Here is a 14,933-nt window from a genome sequence, read left to right on the forward strand (position 1 = left end):
TTGACACAACACAAGACTGACTACCTAGTCTACAGTTCGCCGAAACCCGATAAACACTGGACTTCGGCGCAGTTCCAGGACAAGAGGCGCAGCGTACGTTAGTATCAAAAGACCCCAGCCGTCTGCCGGCTCACACGGAGAACGAGGGCGGCCATCACCCCTACCACAGGAACTCGCCTCCAGCAAAGCTTCGCACCCACAGGTCCGCTATGTGACCCCACCCTCTGGCTATCGGCTTGTTCCTGCGCCCAGTCTACACAAGCCGACTACGCCCGGTGGCGCCCCTCGCGCGCTCGCTGCGCTGCGCCTCTCGCCGGCCATATTGCACAGCTCCGGCCCGTCCTCCGCGCGATCTGACCGGCGCCGCGGCCCTGCCCCGCCCGACCGACGGTAGCCGAGGGACGACGTCTGTCTGTCGGAGACCCCGACCCAGCGGCAGGGCTCGTGAGGCTGTGGCACCATATATGACGCACGGTGGCGGCGCCGGCCGTGCCACATTACATCTATCCGGTAGTGGCCACGTCATGGCGCTGATGCCAGCCCGGTGGCCGCATCCAATACAAACAAAGACGTCGGACCGTTGGTGTCCGTGACGGCCGCCCAGAGGTGACGCCAGGGAAGGCCACCCGAGTGACCGTCCACAGCACAGCACCAAGCCGCGACGAAAACGATCGCGGTCTGGAATGGATCTTACCCGCCGAAGAGCCGGCCGCCGCGCGGCGCTCCGTCCGATCAGACCGCCACCGACGGCAGTCCTGCGCCGGCCACCGCGCGGCGCCCCGAGCGATCAGACCGCCACAGACGGCAGTCCTGCGCCGGCCACCGCGCGGCCGCCTGACCGGGCCCGCCGCCCCGCCCCGGAGCGGTGTCGCTCCCGAGGGCGGCGCCGCACGGGGCGGGAGCGAGCTCGTCCGTCGGGCCGGCCGAGCCCGGCGCAGTGCTGACCTGAGCGTGCGCCGCCAACCGCGATACGCCTGGCAGTGGTATGTAACATACCCGCAAGCTCCGATGCCAATGCCGTTTACAGAACACAGCCAAGTCCGCGGGAGCCAGCTGGGTGTCGGTGGTGCCGACTGCACACCAATACCCAGCGCTGGTGTAACTTCGTCAGTAGGGGTGGCGGAGTCCATCTTTGGGAAGCTGCGGTGCTACTGTGTGTGGGGGGGGGGGGAGGGGGCTCAACATGTGGGGCATGGCTCCTCACGGAGATACAAAGTTCTACCCATGATACCCAGGCGCCAGCGCGTGGCCAGAAGTGAACGCCGCTAGCCGCAGAGCAGCGAGCGAGGGCATTACAATGTTACCGCGCCGGCGGGGCGGCGTTACGCACTTAAAAATACCCCAGACCTCCTACACACTCTGCACCAGCCGTCGCACTAGTTTAATCAACGCAGGGGCGTAAATGACTTAGTGATGCCATGGTTAAGCAGAATGATAGAAACCACCCTCTACGAAAGGGAATAGGTAAAAATAATATTCACAAAATGACACTTAGTCGGGTAGCTCCTAAAGCAGCTACACTACGACATACTGTACCTAAGGTCTGTTTTTGGAAACATGAAAGATCATGTACCACAAAACTCGCGACGATCCCGACAATGCGTTACAGCACCGCGATGACGGCACTGCGCCGCCTTTACAACTTCAATCCACCGATGCCTCGCAAATCCCCGAGCTGGCGAAGCGGCTATGGCACCGGTCGCGCCTTAATGATCGTCAAAGCCGGGCATGGGGAACTGTGCGGCGAAGTGGCGCACGCGCCGCTTCAGGTCGGCCACTTTGTCGATGATTTCGGCGTCACTCGCCAGCGCCGCCCGGTAGTCCTTCAGACTTTTGCCTGGAGCGAGAGAGAGAGAGGGCAGCAAATCAGCAAAGACTCGGGTAAAGCCGGGCCACACTCGCTCTGACGCCATCTATACACAGTGGGCAGCCAGCCAAGAGCCGCCTCACGCGGACGCCACCTTTGTCTTGCAGTCAGTTGCACGAGTACACAGAGTCGGCGGGTGTCTGGGTCACGCGCACGGCGCCGTCATGCAGTCTCTACACGAACAGCCGGTCCTCCGGCGCAGGCGCCTCAGTCTAGCAGGGCTGGGCAGGTGTCCTAATTCAGGTGAGGCGCCAACTCCACGTGCGATATTCTGCCGCAAAGACAGTGACCTCCGACAGCTGGCGGCCTCCGAAACTACGGCGCCAGCAACAACACACGAAACCCACAACTCAACAACGGCGGACAAAGCTACCCACGCCCGCACCACCGCAGGCCGCAGCGCACCACCCTGTGAGACGCGGCGCCACGACGGTGTGACAGCGCCCTCTCTGCGCTCCCGGCGCGGCCGGAGCGGGGGCGCAGTCTGCGCTGCTCACCGGTCTTGGTCTTGAGCTGAGTGGCGATCTCGACCGCTTCGTTGATCAGCGCGACGACCCGCTCGAAGTCGCTCTCGGTCAGGCCGCGCGAGGTCAGGGCGGGAGCGCCTGGCGGCCGGCGGGGCGGCGTAGGTCAGCTCCAGGGGTGCGGCCGGCGGGCGGCGCAGGTCAGCGCCGAGGGTGCGGCCGGCGGGGCGGCGCAGGTCAGCTCCAGGGGTGCGGCCGGCGGGCGGCGCAGGTCAGCTCCGGGGGTGCGGCCGGTGGGGCGGCGCAGGTCAGCGCCGGGGGTGCGGCCGGCGGGGCGGCGCAGGTCAGCGCCGGGGGTGCGGCCGCGGGGGGGGACCGAGGGGACGGCCGCAGCGGGCGCCAGCGGTGACGCATGCAGAGCCGGCGCCCCGCCGACCCGCGTGTCGACCGTCACGGAGCGACCCACCGCGTAACCCTTGGGATCCGATGGTAACACTCTGCATAAGGGTCGACATCATGCGTGTTGATATCATTCATGTCATTTTCATCACAAACTGACCATACGTTTTAGACTTAATACGGCACTCGATGATGGTGACACTGATAGTGATGATGACGACACATGTGGTAATACACGCGGTGAGGGCGGTATTCCGTGACCCGAAAAGCTCGCTAAGGCACCCGAATTAAGCTTCCCTTCGGATGACCCTGGTCTCTTCGCCCTCCAAGTCAGGCGCACATTCCTGCTCACCCTCACCAGCGGTCCGAACACGATCAGGACTCGCCTGTCACAACAGCACGCTACACGTCTACGCCCGGACACTCCGTGACCCCCCCCCCCCCCCCCCCCCCCTCCCTCCTCCGACCCCGGCTGAGCCCCAGGAGCGGAACTGACCGAGGCGCAGGCCACCCGGGTTCAGCGCCGACTTGTCGCCCGGCACCGAGTTCTTGTTGACGGTAATGTTGCAAAGGTTGCAGACCATCTCGACGCGCGCGCCATCTAGCTGCTTCGGCCTCAGGTCCAGCAGCACCAGGTGGTTGTCTGCCGACCGACGACAAGGACGGCGGTCAGCCGGCGGGACGGGCGGGCAGGCGTCCCACAGCGGCCGCAGGTCAGCCGGCGGGACGGGCGGACAGACGTCCCACGCCGGCCACAGGTCACCCGACGGAAGAGGCGGACAGACGTCCCACAGCGGCCACAGGTCAGCCGACGGAAGAGGCGGACAGACGTCCCACAGCGGCCACAGGTCAGCCGGCGGGACGGGCGGACAGACGTCCCACAGCGGCCACAGGTCAGCCGGCGGGACGGGCGGACAGACGTCCCACAGCGGCCACAGGTCAGCCGGCGGGACCGGCGGACAGACGTCCCACAGCGGCTACAAGTCAGCCGGCGACAGGTCAGACGGCGGGACCGGCGGACAGACGTCCCACAGCGGCCACAGGTCAGCCGGCGGGACCGGCGGACAGACGTCCCACAGCGGCTACAAGTCAGCCGGCGACAGGTCAGACGGCGGGACCGGCGGACAGACGTCCCACAGCGGCCACAGGTCGGCCGGCGGGACCGGCGGACAGACGTCCCACAGCGGCCACAGGTCGGCCGGCGGGACCGGCGGACAGACGTCCCACAGCGGCCACAGGTCAGCCGGCGGGACAGGCGGACAGACGTCCCACAGCGGCCACAGGTAACAGAGGGATGGGGCACACCAGGGCGCCCAGCACAGCTGGGCGTGTCCTGCGCGCAACGGCGGCTCGGCTCGTCCCGGCGGGCGGGCCGGCCGGCCGGGGCAGCACAGGCTCGGACGGGAGCCTGTGACCGTCAGACTGGCCGGGCGCCACCCACCTGTGCCGCCCGACACCAGCGAGAGGTCAGCTGGGGCAGCACAGGCTCGGACGGGAGCCTGTGACCGTCAGACTGGCCGGGCGCCACCCACCTGTGCCGCCCGACACCAGCGAGAAGCCGGCCTTGGTCAGCGCCTCCGACATGGCCTTGGCGTTCTTCAGCACCTGCTCCTGGTACGCCCGGAACATGGGCGTCTGCGCCTGTAACGACCGAGCAGGCTGCGTCATCGCGAGCCGGCACAGCTGGAGAGCAGCGGGCCGCCTCCGCCGCACAGCACACACGGAGGTGGAGGAAGCGCCTGCCGTAGCAGGGACTAGGTTCGCTTCACCGGCAGTTCGCATCCAGTCATTTAGCTGCACAACCTATGGCGCTGATCGTCGCGGAGAGGGCCGGTGGCCAGGCGCTAGTACACCACTCGCATGCACTTACGCTCTTCACAACTTTCACATCACACACGCGCACGCACTTGCACACTTCACAACTTTCACATCACACACGTGCACGCACTTGCATACTTCACAACCTTTCACATCGCACACGCGCTACGCACTTGCACACTTCACAACTTTGACATCACACATGCGCACGCAGTTACACACCTTCACGACTTTCACATCACACACGCGCACGCATGCTTCACAATTTCCAGCTGAGCAGCCCCCAAACGATAAAAGGCTCGCAGAACGAATATTAGAGCCCCTTTACTGATAAAGCCGATGCATTTTTCAGTCAGAAAACTATCCCACTAAGCCACCGGCTGACTACGCGACGAATCGCCGTCAGACTGAAGCACAAGCCCCTGAGCGCAGCTGGCCTCCGTGACACGAAGCCTCCACGGTCGGCACCAGTGACGTCACGGCCGGGGCGGCTGACCTGCCGGAGGGCGACGGCCACGCCGCCGATGGCGTGGTTGTGCGGCCCGCCCTGCAGCGCGGGGAACACGGCTTGGTTGACGCGGCTCTCCAGGTCCCACATTAGCTCGCGGCCCGTCTTCGGGTCCACGGAGCGCACGCCGCGTCGGTAGAAGATGAGGCCGGCCCTGCCGACCGCGGGCACGCCCGGTCAGTCGGCTGCGGCCGGCGCTCCGCGGCGCGGCCTCGGTCACAGGGAGACGCCGGGGAGGCGGACACCACCCCACTCTCACCTACAAGCCGACACTTGACACGTGCCCCGCCTCACTCAGCTCAGCAGAGACAGGCTACTCACATAACCAATTGCCTACCCACATCCCCACGGTACTATTGGCACATCCCTGCCTGCTGCCAGCTGGACCGCTCGGTCGACGGCACCGCCCGGGGCGCATCCGTGTGACGCCGTGCAACCCTGTCCGTCTGGCGCCGCGCTGGCCGAGCCGTCTGGCACAACCGGGCCGTCTGGATCACTTCCCCGGTCCTGGTGACCATCACCTGGCGCCGCGCAGTGTCCTGTGCGCGGTGGCGGTGACCACGTCTGTCCCGGCCCTGGTGACCCTCACCTGGCGCCGCGCAGTGTCTTGTGTGTGGTGGTGGTGACCACGTCTGTCCCGACCTTGGTGACCCTCACCTGGCGCCGCGCAGTGTCTTGTGTGTGGTGGTGGTGACCACGTCTGTCCCGGCCCTGGTGACCCTCACCTGGCGTCGCGCAGTGTCCTGTGTGTGGTGGTGGTGACCATGTCTGTCCCGACCTTGGTGACCCTCACCTGGCGCCGCGCAGTGTCCTGTGCGCGGTGGTGGTGACCACGTCTGTCCCGGCCCTGGTGACCCTCACCTGGCGCCGCGCAGTGTCTTGTGTGTGGTGGTGGTGACCATGTCAGCGTAGTCGAACGGGCTGGGGATAACGCCGGCGGCCACCAGACCGGAGATGTGCGCCATGTCCGCCAGCAGGTACGCCTTCACGTCATCGCAGATCTGGGGGCGGCGGCGGCAGGGGGTGAGACCCGACGCCACGGACAGGAGGCTGGCGGCGCGGTCCGGACGGAACACTAACGGCGGCGCGGCAGGCCAGAGCGGCGGCGGAGGCACCGGTCCGCCGGTCCACCGGTCCACCGGTCCACCGGTCCACCGGTCCACCGGTCCGCCGGTCCACCGGTCCACCGGTCCACCGGTCCGCCGGCCCGCCGGTCCGCCGTCGAATACGCTGAGGCCGCCGGGTACGCTGGCACACCGATCAACAGATGGGACAGCTGCAAATGAAGTGCTGCAGCCTAAACATCAACAGCATGAGGCACGGCACTGGCAGACACGCCTTTTCACCACCTAACGAGCGCTTGCACACCAGATGTACTATGTTTCTCTTCTAACTGCAGTGATAATACCTGTAAGCCTTAAAGCACGCGAACACGTCCAACGGCCAGAAAGGCCAGCTTTGGGAGTATTCACTTCGAGCTTAGCTCTCGAAGACATTACTTAATCAAGATACTTTTAACTACAAGATATCTTAGCCACATAAAGCTGACTATTGTTCAAACTGATATCCAAGAAAACACAAAGAGCTTACTGAAGCCAATAACCTGCACGACAGGCAAAGCACTGGTGCCATCAGCAAGACGACCTCCCAACAGCTGCCTACTGGAAGAGACGGTACGGGTGGCTGACGTGCCTGCCTGAAGCGCTGGTAGTCGAGCAGGCGCGAGTAGGCGCTCGTGCCAGCGATCACCAGCCGGGGCCGGAAGAGACGCGCCGTCTCCTGCAGCTTGTCGTAGTCGATGGTGCCCGTGCGCGGGTCCAGCCGGTACGGCATCGACTCGAAGTAGACGGACGTGGCCGAGATCCGCTTTGTCTCCGTCATGAAGCCGTGCGTCAGACTGCGGACGGGGAGATGGCGCGTGAGAGGAGGCGCAGAGCTGCCTCCCTCACCACCCACCACGCCGGACCGGGCGTGGTGGGTGGTGAGGGAGGCTACCGCTGGGGCGGGCCGGCCGGACCGGGCACGGCGGGTGGTGAGGGAGGGTACCGCTGGGGAGGACTGGCCGGACCGGGCACGGCGGGTGGTGAGGGCGGGTACCGCTGGGGCAGGCCGGTCGGACCGGGCACGGCGGGTGGTGAGGGAGGGTACCGCTGGGACGGACCGGCCGGACCGGGCGCGGCGGGTGGTGAGGGAGAGTACAGCTGTGGGGAGGGGGGGGGGAGGGGCACGGCCAGACCGAGCGCGGCACCGGCCACAGCGGCAGGCACTGACGGCCCCGCCAACACATCATCGGCGTGTGACGTGAACAGCTCGTACCAGGTGTCCGTGTCCCGAACTTGTGACTTGCCACTGACGCTAAGGACGTTGGAAGGAGCGATCCAGTGAGCGGAGTGTGGTGGGTGTGGTCCGATCAATGACCGACAATACGGGGTCGCACCAATGGGGAGATTGGACAGGCGGCGGCGGGTACCCCTCATATCCCCCAAAATGGCACAATGTGGGACAACGCACGCCAAATCTGCCACAACGTGTCATTCAAACGACGCGTTACCAGCGCTGAACCGCATACGGGGGGAAAGAGTTAGGAACGAGGCGACCCACAGGCGTTATGCCGCAACACATGCTGTCCGCAAGCAGCAGCTGTTCGTACCCAGAAGCAAGCAGCCAGGGCATCAGCACCTAGCGTTAGGTGATGCACTGCCACGCAACGCGTCCCTAGACGAGAGATCGGTCAACATTCGGATGGCACCTCCAGCCTGCGCTGGATTCCCAAAGTGGGACGGCCTGACGTAGCCAGGGCCATTCGTCCTACGCATCATAGGATCATCCAACATTGCTCGGCCAAGAGCGGGAGACTAACAGCAAGCGCAGGCAGCTCTGGACTGATGGGAGACGGGTCAGGACTGCCCGGGATCTAGGGCAACGGGGCGGCACCAGCCCGCGTCTGCTGCGCATGCGCCCCGACACGACGGCCCAGACTGCGAGACCTCTCACTGGCAGCCCGGCGACCCAGCTTTTGAGACTGGCTTGAGGCTGGAGCCGGCACCTTGAACACATTTGGTTTCCCGCTCTTTGAAGCTGGAAAGAAGGGGACACCATTGTTCCAGCAGCCCGACAGTCGCGGATAAGAGGCTGACATTGATCGTTTCCGGCGACGTAAACATGCTCCTGAAGTACGTCGTACACGAAAGGCACGCTGGATGGCAGCGTAAAAAGCGCCTAAAACCGTCCAGCGGCTGGGACAAATAAACATTGGTCATGCTCTGAGCCGGTGAAACACTGCTACAACATGGAAAAACTTAAAAACATTTCAAATGCTTCAAAACTCGTCAGTGTTTCATGCAATGAGGTCATAACATGTGTATCTTAGTCCTGATAGCTGTCCCTAATCGTTTACCAAGGTGAACGTTTGTAGCGTTCTTTCGGAACGCTTTAAAATCAATTTTGGGGTTCGACGTGATGAACGTTCGTGAAACGGCCGGGCGAGAAAACCAGGCGTGTACACCCACCGACAGAATATTTATTTAAGTATTCCAAAGGCCATGCAGCGTGAGCGAATGTTGCAACATCGCAAACGAAAATCCGATACCCAGAAACATTCAAACTTCTGAAAAAGCACGTGAAAATTTCAAAGCTTTTCCAACACTCAACACAGCATGATGCAGCAACCAACCCAGTAACACGTTTCGGGCTCTAAAGACATCACGTCCATCAAAAGACCTGTCACCCGTGCACACGATAGCTCAAGGAGAAAATCCCGACAGCAGACGGGAGCTTTCAGCCACAGCTCAAACGGCGCAACAATAAAATCGCCATCTGTGCGATGACTCTGGCTGCTTTACTCTGGCTGCCTTTAGCTCAGCTCACAGCGCGCTGCCATCATGGCATGACTGTTGCGTGTCAGCGCTGAACGCCGCTGGCCTGCTGCGCTGCCACAGAGCCCGTGTATGAGGAGAGCGCTCTACTGCAGAGGCGTCGCAGAGCACATCTCGAGCGGCTAACGACGCTGGAGATCTCGTGATAGCGAGGAGCAGGACACCCAGACGTGAACGGCGAACCTGAACTGCGGCGACCCTGAACAAATGGCTTGTGGTCCAACCCCCTTCAACCGTGTTATTTAAGCTAGGTTTGGCAATTTGTGGAGTTTTTGTACTTAAACAATGAGCTTCCATCTTCAATTGACATGTTCTCGTCCTACGATCCATTTAACGACCTATCTCTGCAAATGTGGCACGGTAAGAGCGTTGAAATTCGGGATGCTCGAAAAGCATGATTAAATATAACAACTATCCGAACATCTGAACGCTGACAACAAATACTCGTCTCAAGACAGTGCGCCAAACTCTCCGCAGCCTTGCCACGGGTGAGCCGTTCAGACACGGCGAGGACAGCGGAGTCGTGGGAGCTCCGCTGGGCTTCTGAACGCGGCGTCCGCCGGCCAGCGGTGTTCGCGCGGTCATGGCAGACAATGTAATGGCGGGCCACTACTGACGGCGGCCCCACTCGTCATCACACACCAAGGCGGTCACTCAGGCAGAGCCCGAGCCCGGACCGTGCGTCAGCAAAAAAGGCGTCCGCGACAGGAGCCCACATGCGGCACAAGGGAAGCACACACCCGTGTTATGGATCACAGTCACCCTACGCAGCTGCGGTACCGACAGCTTTTCACCCAGCTGCTCATGGTGTTACAAAATAGCGTGGTCTCAGACTCTTTGTACTAACGGCGAGTCAAAATTGTCGCAGCGCCGTCAGCTGCACACAAACAACGCGGAACGTCGACGCTTTCCATGCAGCATGTGCTGAAACTGACCTACTAGAGGTATATATTCCCATTCCGCTGGGTGGGTGGTGGGAGGGTTAACCTCCCCCCCCCGCCGGGACAACTAGGGCCAACCCGCCAAAGTTTGGGAAGAAAGAGAGATAAACCTGAGGATAACCTGTTTGTCGGCATATTTTGGGAGTTGGTTGAGCCTTTTTTCATTGTTCAAACCCCCCCCCCCCCCCCGCCCCCAGCAAACCAATTTTGAGAAGCTACGCCCCTGTGATCTCCTAAGATGCTCTACGTAACTGAAGATTAAAGTGGCAACCAGGAATATGTAGCATCATAACACGACCATGGGCAAACAGCTCTCAAAGCCACGCACACTCATTGAAAACAGAAACATCACATATTGATGTTTTAACTCGATAATTATTTTTCAAACCGTGCTGACACCGATCCAGCAGGACAGCGAGCCAGGTGCCTGGATTACAATGGAATGCATCATGGGCGGCGTCATGCTTTGTGATACCACCGCATGGACGACACTTATTGAAAACCCCAGCAATCCAGACGCCTGGACAGAGCTTCATAACCACTTACACCGGAGAGGATCAGGCAAAACTCCAAGACGTTACACCACGACTTAACGGCAGTGTACGCGCGCAGAACCAGCGGTGGCGGAGCCTCATAAGCGAACGCTGCGGGCTGAGCTGGATGGGGAGGGGGATACTGTGGTCCGCTGCAAGGCTGGTGAAATAATTCACGAAAGCGTTTGGAGCGCGACATGGCACCACATGTTTACAACAGGGGTTTCGGTATGCCATTGAAAAGAAATCGCATGCATTTAACGGGCCACCGACGGGCTTTAAAGTGTTGAGTCCACTCCCGCCGGCTGGACGAGCCAGCACCGGAAGTTTGTCGACTAGCGGATTCTGTGACTGTTGATGGCTAATGATTGCTGCAAGGGGTCAGAATTGGTGCTACTTTTGGGCGTGGAATGCAAAATCCTCCCTAATCTTTGAAAAGTAACCCAACCAATGTTTGCAAAGTTCCAAGAAAAAGACGCTTATCCAAGGTCTGCTTGTTTCATTTGTTTGCCTCCACCAACCGCCTGGAACCGAGACCGACGGGCGAACCGCCACACCCCCGGGGAGGACATGGCGGCTGGTGACCATACTTTGCACAGCCCACGAAATCGTATCACAGCCACCATGACTAATGCCCAACACTGAACCATCCGGCTACAGCACGCAGCAAAAACAAGGCAGTATCCAACATAGCCCGGTTTGCTCCACACAGCACTGGGCCAGCTTACGATCAGCCATCGGTACACCTTCTCCAGATGACGTACCATCCACGGTTCTGGACATTAGACGGGCCCAAGAATAACTACGCCCTGACGCGAGAAACTAGCGATGAGCTCACACATGTGCCCACAGTTTGGTAACTTAACCAATCGTAGACGTTTTCATAGCGTTTTCGGGCGCGTCACTGGCTGGCGGCCCGACAGCCGAGCTTGCATCAGCCGCATCCATGCGGCCTAAAGCTTGCCCAGCCGAAGCAAAACGAGCATTGTAGCCACCCCGAAGCTTTATGGTTATTACTGCATGTCTGTTTATGGTTACTTAGCCCGCAAGTTGTGCTGACTGTTGCATGAGTTAGTTGTTGTCGATGCGCCATTAAGAGTCGAAGGTACCGGTACTTATGGCGTAACCCCCAGTGACCTGAGCACTCACTGTCCGCCGTCGGGCCGGTCCAACACCACGTGACCCCTGTAACCCCACATGGCCCGTGACCCAGCGCGACCCGGTACACTCACTGTCCGCCGTCGGGCAGGTCGAGCCCCATCAGACGGTCGTGCGGCTTCAGCACGGCCGTGTAGGCGGCGAAGTTGGCCGGCGAGCCCGAGTACGGCTGCACGTTGACGCCCCAGCGGGCCGGGTCCAGCCGGTAGGCCTGCAGCGCGCGCTCCTGGCACAGCAGCTCCACCTTGTCCACCACCTCGGTGCCGCCGTAGTACCTGCGGGCGCGGCGTGGCGTCAGGAGGACGGGTCGCGCTCGTAGCGACGCCGGGACGCCCTGACGATCGGGAGCGGGTTATCAGGAGCAGGAGCTGGGCAGGTCACCTAACAGAGCGAGAGCGCACCACGAAACACCAAGTTATCCGGGCGAACTCGGCAGATTCACGACAAATCAGCCGGCCTGTTTCCGACTACAGCCATGAGATTATCGAAGTATTAATGCGCCGGTTCATGAATCAAGTCAAGCCCCACACACAGCATGCACTTGCCGCATCTGAAATGTTCAGAACTGCGTGCGCCTTAGCCAGCGGGGAACAGGGCGCCGCAGCGGGTGCGGGCCCAGGGTCGCCAGTCCCGGACACACCCCTTGCTATGACCTCTCTGCCGTACTCGCGGACAGGCGACCAACACTCGGAGGATCGGTCGTTGCTGGCGCCGGCCGACACGAGCCAGAGCGTTCCCGGCCGGCAGTCAACATAAACAAGCGGGAGGGCCCGGGCCGGCCAGCCAGCCGCCGCCACGGCCAGCCGGCCGGCGCCGGGCGCCGGCGCCGACGGGCGGCCGCTGCCCCGGCCCAGCCGGAGTACTGACCCCCGTCACGTCACGCTCGGGGTCAGCTGACGCGGCGTCACACGCTCGGTCGCCAGCGGGCCGCAGCCGCACGGCCACCCAGGACCGCCAGATGTCACACTACAGGTCACAGAGGTCAGAGGCTACACTACAGCTACGGCAGCCTCCGCTCGCCGTCACCGGTCGGCCACAGTCTCCAGGCACCGAGGCCCCTTCTCGCCACTTTTCAATGACGCCATGCTACGACAACCGCTCCAGCTAGTAACCAGTGTCCGTGGCGCCCGGCCGCCGCCGCCGCCGCCGCCGCTGGCGTGCTGTTGCCAGGGTCAGTGGAGATGCCATTTCCGGCGGCCGCTCCACTGGCATCGCCAGTCGGTGGGCCCGTCACCCGCCCCTCCCTCCTCCCCCGCTAGGCGACTCGTCACGGTCCGGGAGCCGAGCCGCACTGACGTAACACCGACCGCGACAGGTCCACCTGCGCCCCGCACCTTTGAGTTCTGACAGTCACGGATTAGAGCTGGCCGCTCGGACCGGTCGCTGCGATCAGACGCCGATCACGGCACGGAAGCCACCCCGCCCGCTCCCAGCGACCCCCGACAGCCGCTGATCACAGCTGGCCGCTCGGACGTGACACCGATCACGACAGAGGAGTCCCCTCCCACCGACCCCTGGCAGCTGCTGATCAGAGCTGGCCGCTCTAGCGTGACACCGATCACGGCAGCACACGGCGGCGGCGGCGGTGGTGCGCCGGGCACGCCGGAGCCCGCGCCGCACACACCGGCCGATCCCTGGCACACCGTCGGGACCAGCCGCTCAGTGGCCGAACACGAGGCCGATGACTGCCGACGGCGTCAAGAGGCTGGACCAGCTGGTCACACGGCCCCTGCGGCTCCTACGGGAGCCGGCGCCGCCACTGCCGACGGCGTCAAGAGGCTGCACCAGCTGGTCAGACGGTCGCCGCGGCTGCTGCGGGAGCCGGCCCCGGCAGCGTGAGACGTGGCATGGTGAGACACGTGGCACACGTGGTGGCCCTGAACCGGAGACCTCGGAGGTTTTGCGGCGGCGGCGAGGCCATGACGACTTTTTATCGGCGGCGGCGGCGCCGTAAAAAATTTGGCTCATCCCGCCTCTTGAGATGCCCTGGCTGGGGCGTCGGCTGACGAAGCAGAGGCGGTGGAAACGCTTGGCTGTGTCAGCACGACTGTGAGCAGGAACGCCTCGGACGGTCACCGGTGCCAGCCCAGCGGTGGGCGTGTCGAGAGGGAGTCTCTCCGGAGCAAACGGTGGGCGCCATCCTTTCAGCGGTGGTACAGCAGACGTGTGGGAGGGCGACCTCTCATGTCGGCCGACCGAAGGTCAACACTCTCACCGGGATCACTGGTCTAATCCGAGTCCGTTAACACATGCCCTCCGCGTGTGCACATGTCCTGCCGTCTGCGGATGGTCTGCTCACCTCTGGCCAGGATATCCCTCCGAGTATTTGTTGTGCAGACACGACCCCATCGTCTCCAGGACGGCGCGACTCACGAAGTTCTGAAACACAGGCCACCGTGTGGGTTCAGACAAGCACGGCCGACCCACCGAGGTCGGGGGCTGACACTGCGGGCCGCAGCCAACAGCAAGAGCTACCACTGCACGCAGGCGCGCACTTGAGAACAAGCACGGGCTGCCTTCGGACACTAGCTCATCTTTACAACGCCGATGCTGACAATAGTTGCCTAGTTGCATCGGTATCGGCATACTCCAGTTTAGCTCAGTGATGTGCAGTGATATAATTGTGGATGACACCAACCTGGGCTATAGGGCGTTGCGGATACTGGGTCATATGGCAGCAGTCTTTACTGCCGATAAATTCACACACAGTGCTCCATACATTCAAACAACCATGATTTATAACTGGGCATCGCAATCATCTCAGATACTCCCCACTACACTTTTCACATGACACCTACCAAAGCGAAGCGACACACATCGGTTTTTTAAACGGCACAGATCACGGCCGTCGACGGATTCCACCTGTGCGATTTAGCAGACGCCTCCACACACCTGGCGCCAATCTGTCGCTCACCTCACACATGCACCCGCGCTGAATGGCTGCAGACCGACACCCAGATATAGCGGAGCCGAAGGCAGCGCAACATCTTAAGGACAAAATAACTGCTGGATTGCTGACTAATGCATCCACTAATCGTCGTTGCAATGGCCAACGGTAGCCGCCCACCTTTCCCTACACGCCTTCTCAAGCTATGCAAGGCAGGCGTTGGTCGTTCCTCATGACTCGAGTTCATAGGAGACGGGCTGGACGGCAGGGCCAAACACAACAGCGGTCAGGCGCAATCAAGGTCGTGAGGTCCAACGTCGGCTGGTGCTGCTAACGTCGGATGGTGCTGCTAGCGTCGGCTGGTGCTGCTAACATCGGATGATGCTGCTAACGTCGGCTGGTGCTGCTAACGTCAGGTGGTGCTGCTACCATCAGGTGGTGTTGCTAACGTCGGGTGGTGGTGCTAACGTCGAGTGGTGCTGC

At 62.1% G+C, this 14,933-nt stretch overlaps 1 protein-coding gene across 2 annotated transcripts; it reads right to left on the bottom strand.

Moving 5' to 3' along the window:
- Positions 1-1,363: 1,363 nt before the first annotated feature.
- Positions 1,364-14,344, bottom strand: LOC119102210 (serine hydroxymethyltransferase, mitochondrial). Of its 2 annotated transcripts, XM_037225571.1 has the most exons (10): positions 13,863-14,344; positions 11,638-11,838; positions 8,051-8,134; positions 6,749-6,953; positions 5,918-6,057; positions 5,045-5,210; positions 4,263-4,371; positions 3,227-3,373; positions 2,365-2,472; positions 1,364-1,837 (listed from the first exon to the last, which is right to left on the bottom strand). In XM_037225571.1, exons 1-10 carry the CDS (start codon positions 14,147-14,149, stop codon positions 1,707-1,709), a joined length of 1,578 nt encoding a protein of 525 aa, XP_037081466.1. In that variant the 5' UTR covers positions 14,150-14,344; the 3' UTR covers positions 1,364-1,706. The 2 variants fall into 2 exon arrangements, with proteins under 2 accessions (XP_037081466.1, XP_037081467.1); XM_037225572.1 differs by lacking the exon at positions 8,051-8,134.
- Positions 14,345-14,933: the final 589 nt, after the last annotated feature.

The sequence above is a fragment of the Pollicipes pollicipes genome, unplaced genomic scaffold, assembly GCF_011947565.3.
Source record: "Pollicipes pollicipes isolate AB1234 unplaced genomic scaffold, Ppol_2.1 Scaffold_5724;HRSCAF=6776_pilon_pilon_pilon, whole genome shotgun sequence".
In the NCBI taxonomy this organism is placed as follows: Eukaryota; Metazoa; Arthropoda; class Thecostraca; order Pollicipedomorpha; family Pollicipedidae; genus Pollicipes; species Pollicipes pollicipes.

Coding starts and splice junctions, on each gene's coding strand:
- LOC119102210 (XM_037225571.1), bottom strand. CDS start 14,149: ATGCCGATACCGATGCAACTAGGCAACTATTGTCAGCATCGGCGTTGT. Junction 5,211..5,917: donor AAGACACTGCGCGGCGCCAG/GTGAGGGTCACC, acceptor CGCGGTCGGCAG/GGCCGGCCTCATCTTCTACC. Junction 1,838..2,364: donor TCAGCTCAAGACCAAGACCG/GTGAGCAGCGCA, acceptor CTCTCGCTCCAG/GCAAAAGTCTGAAGGACTAC.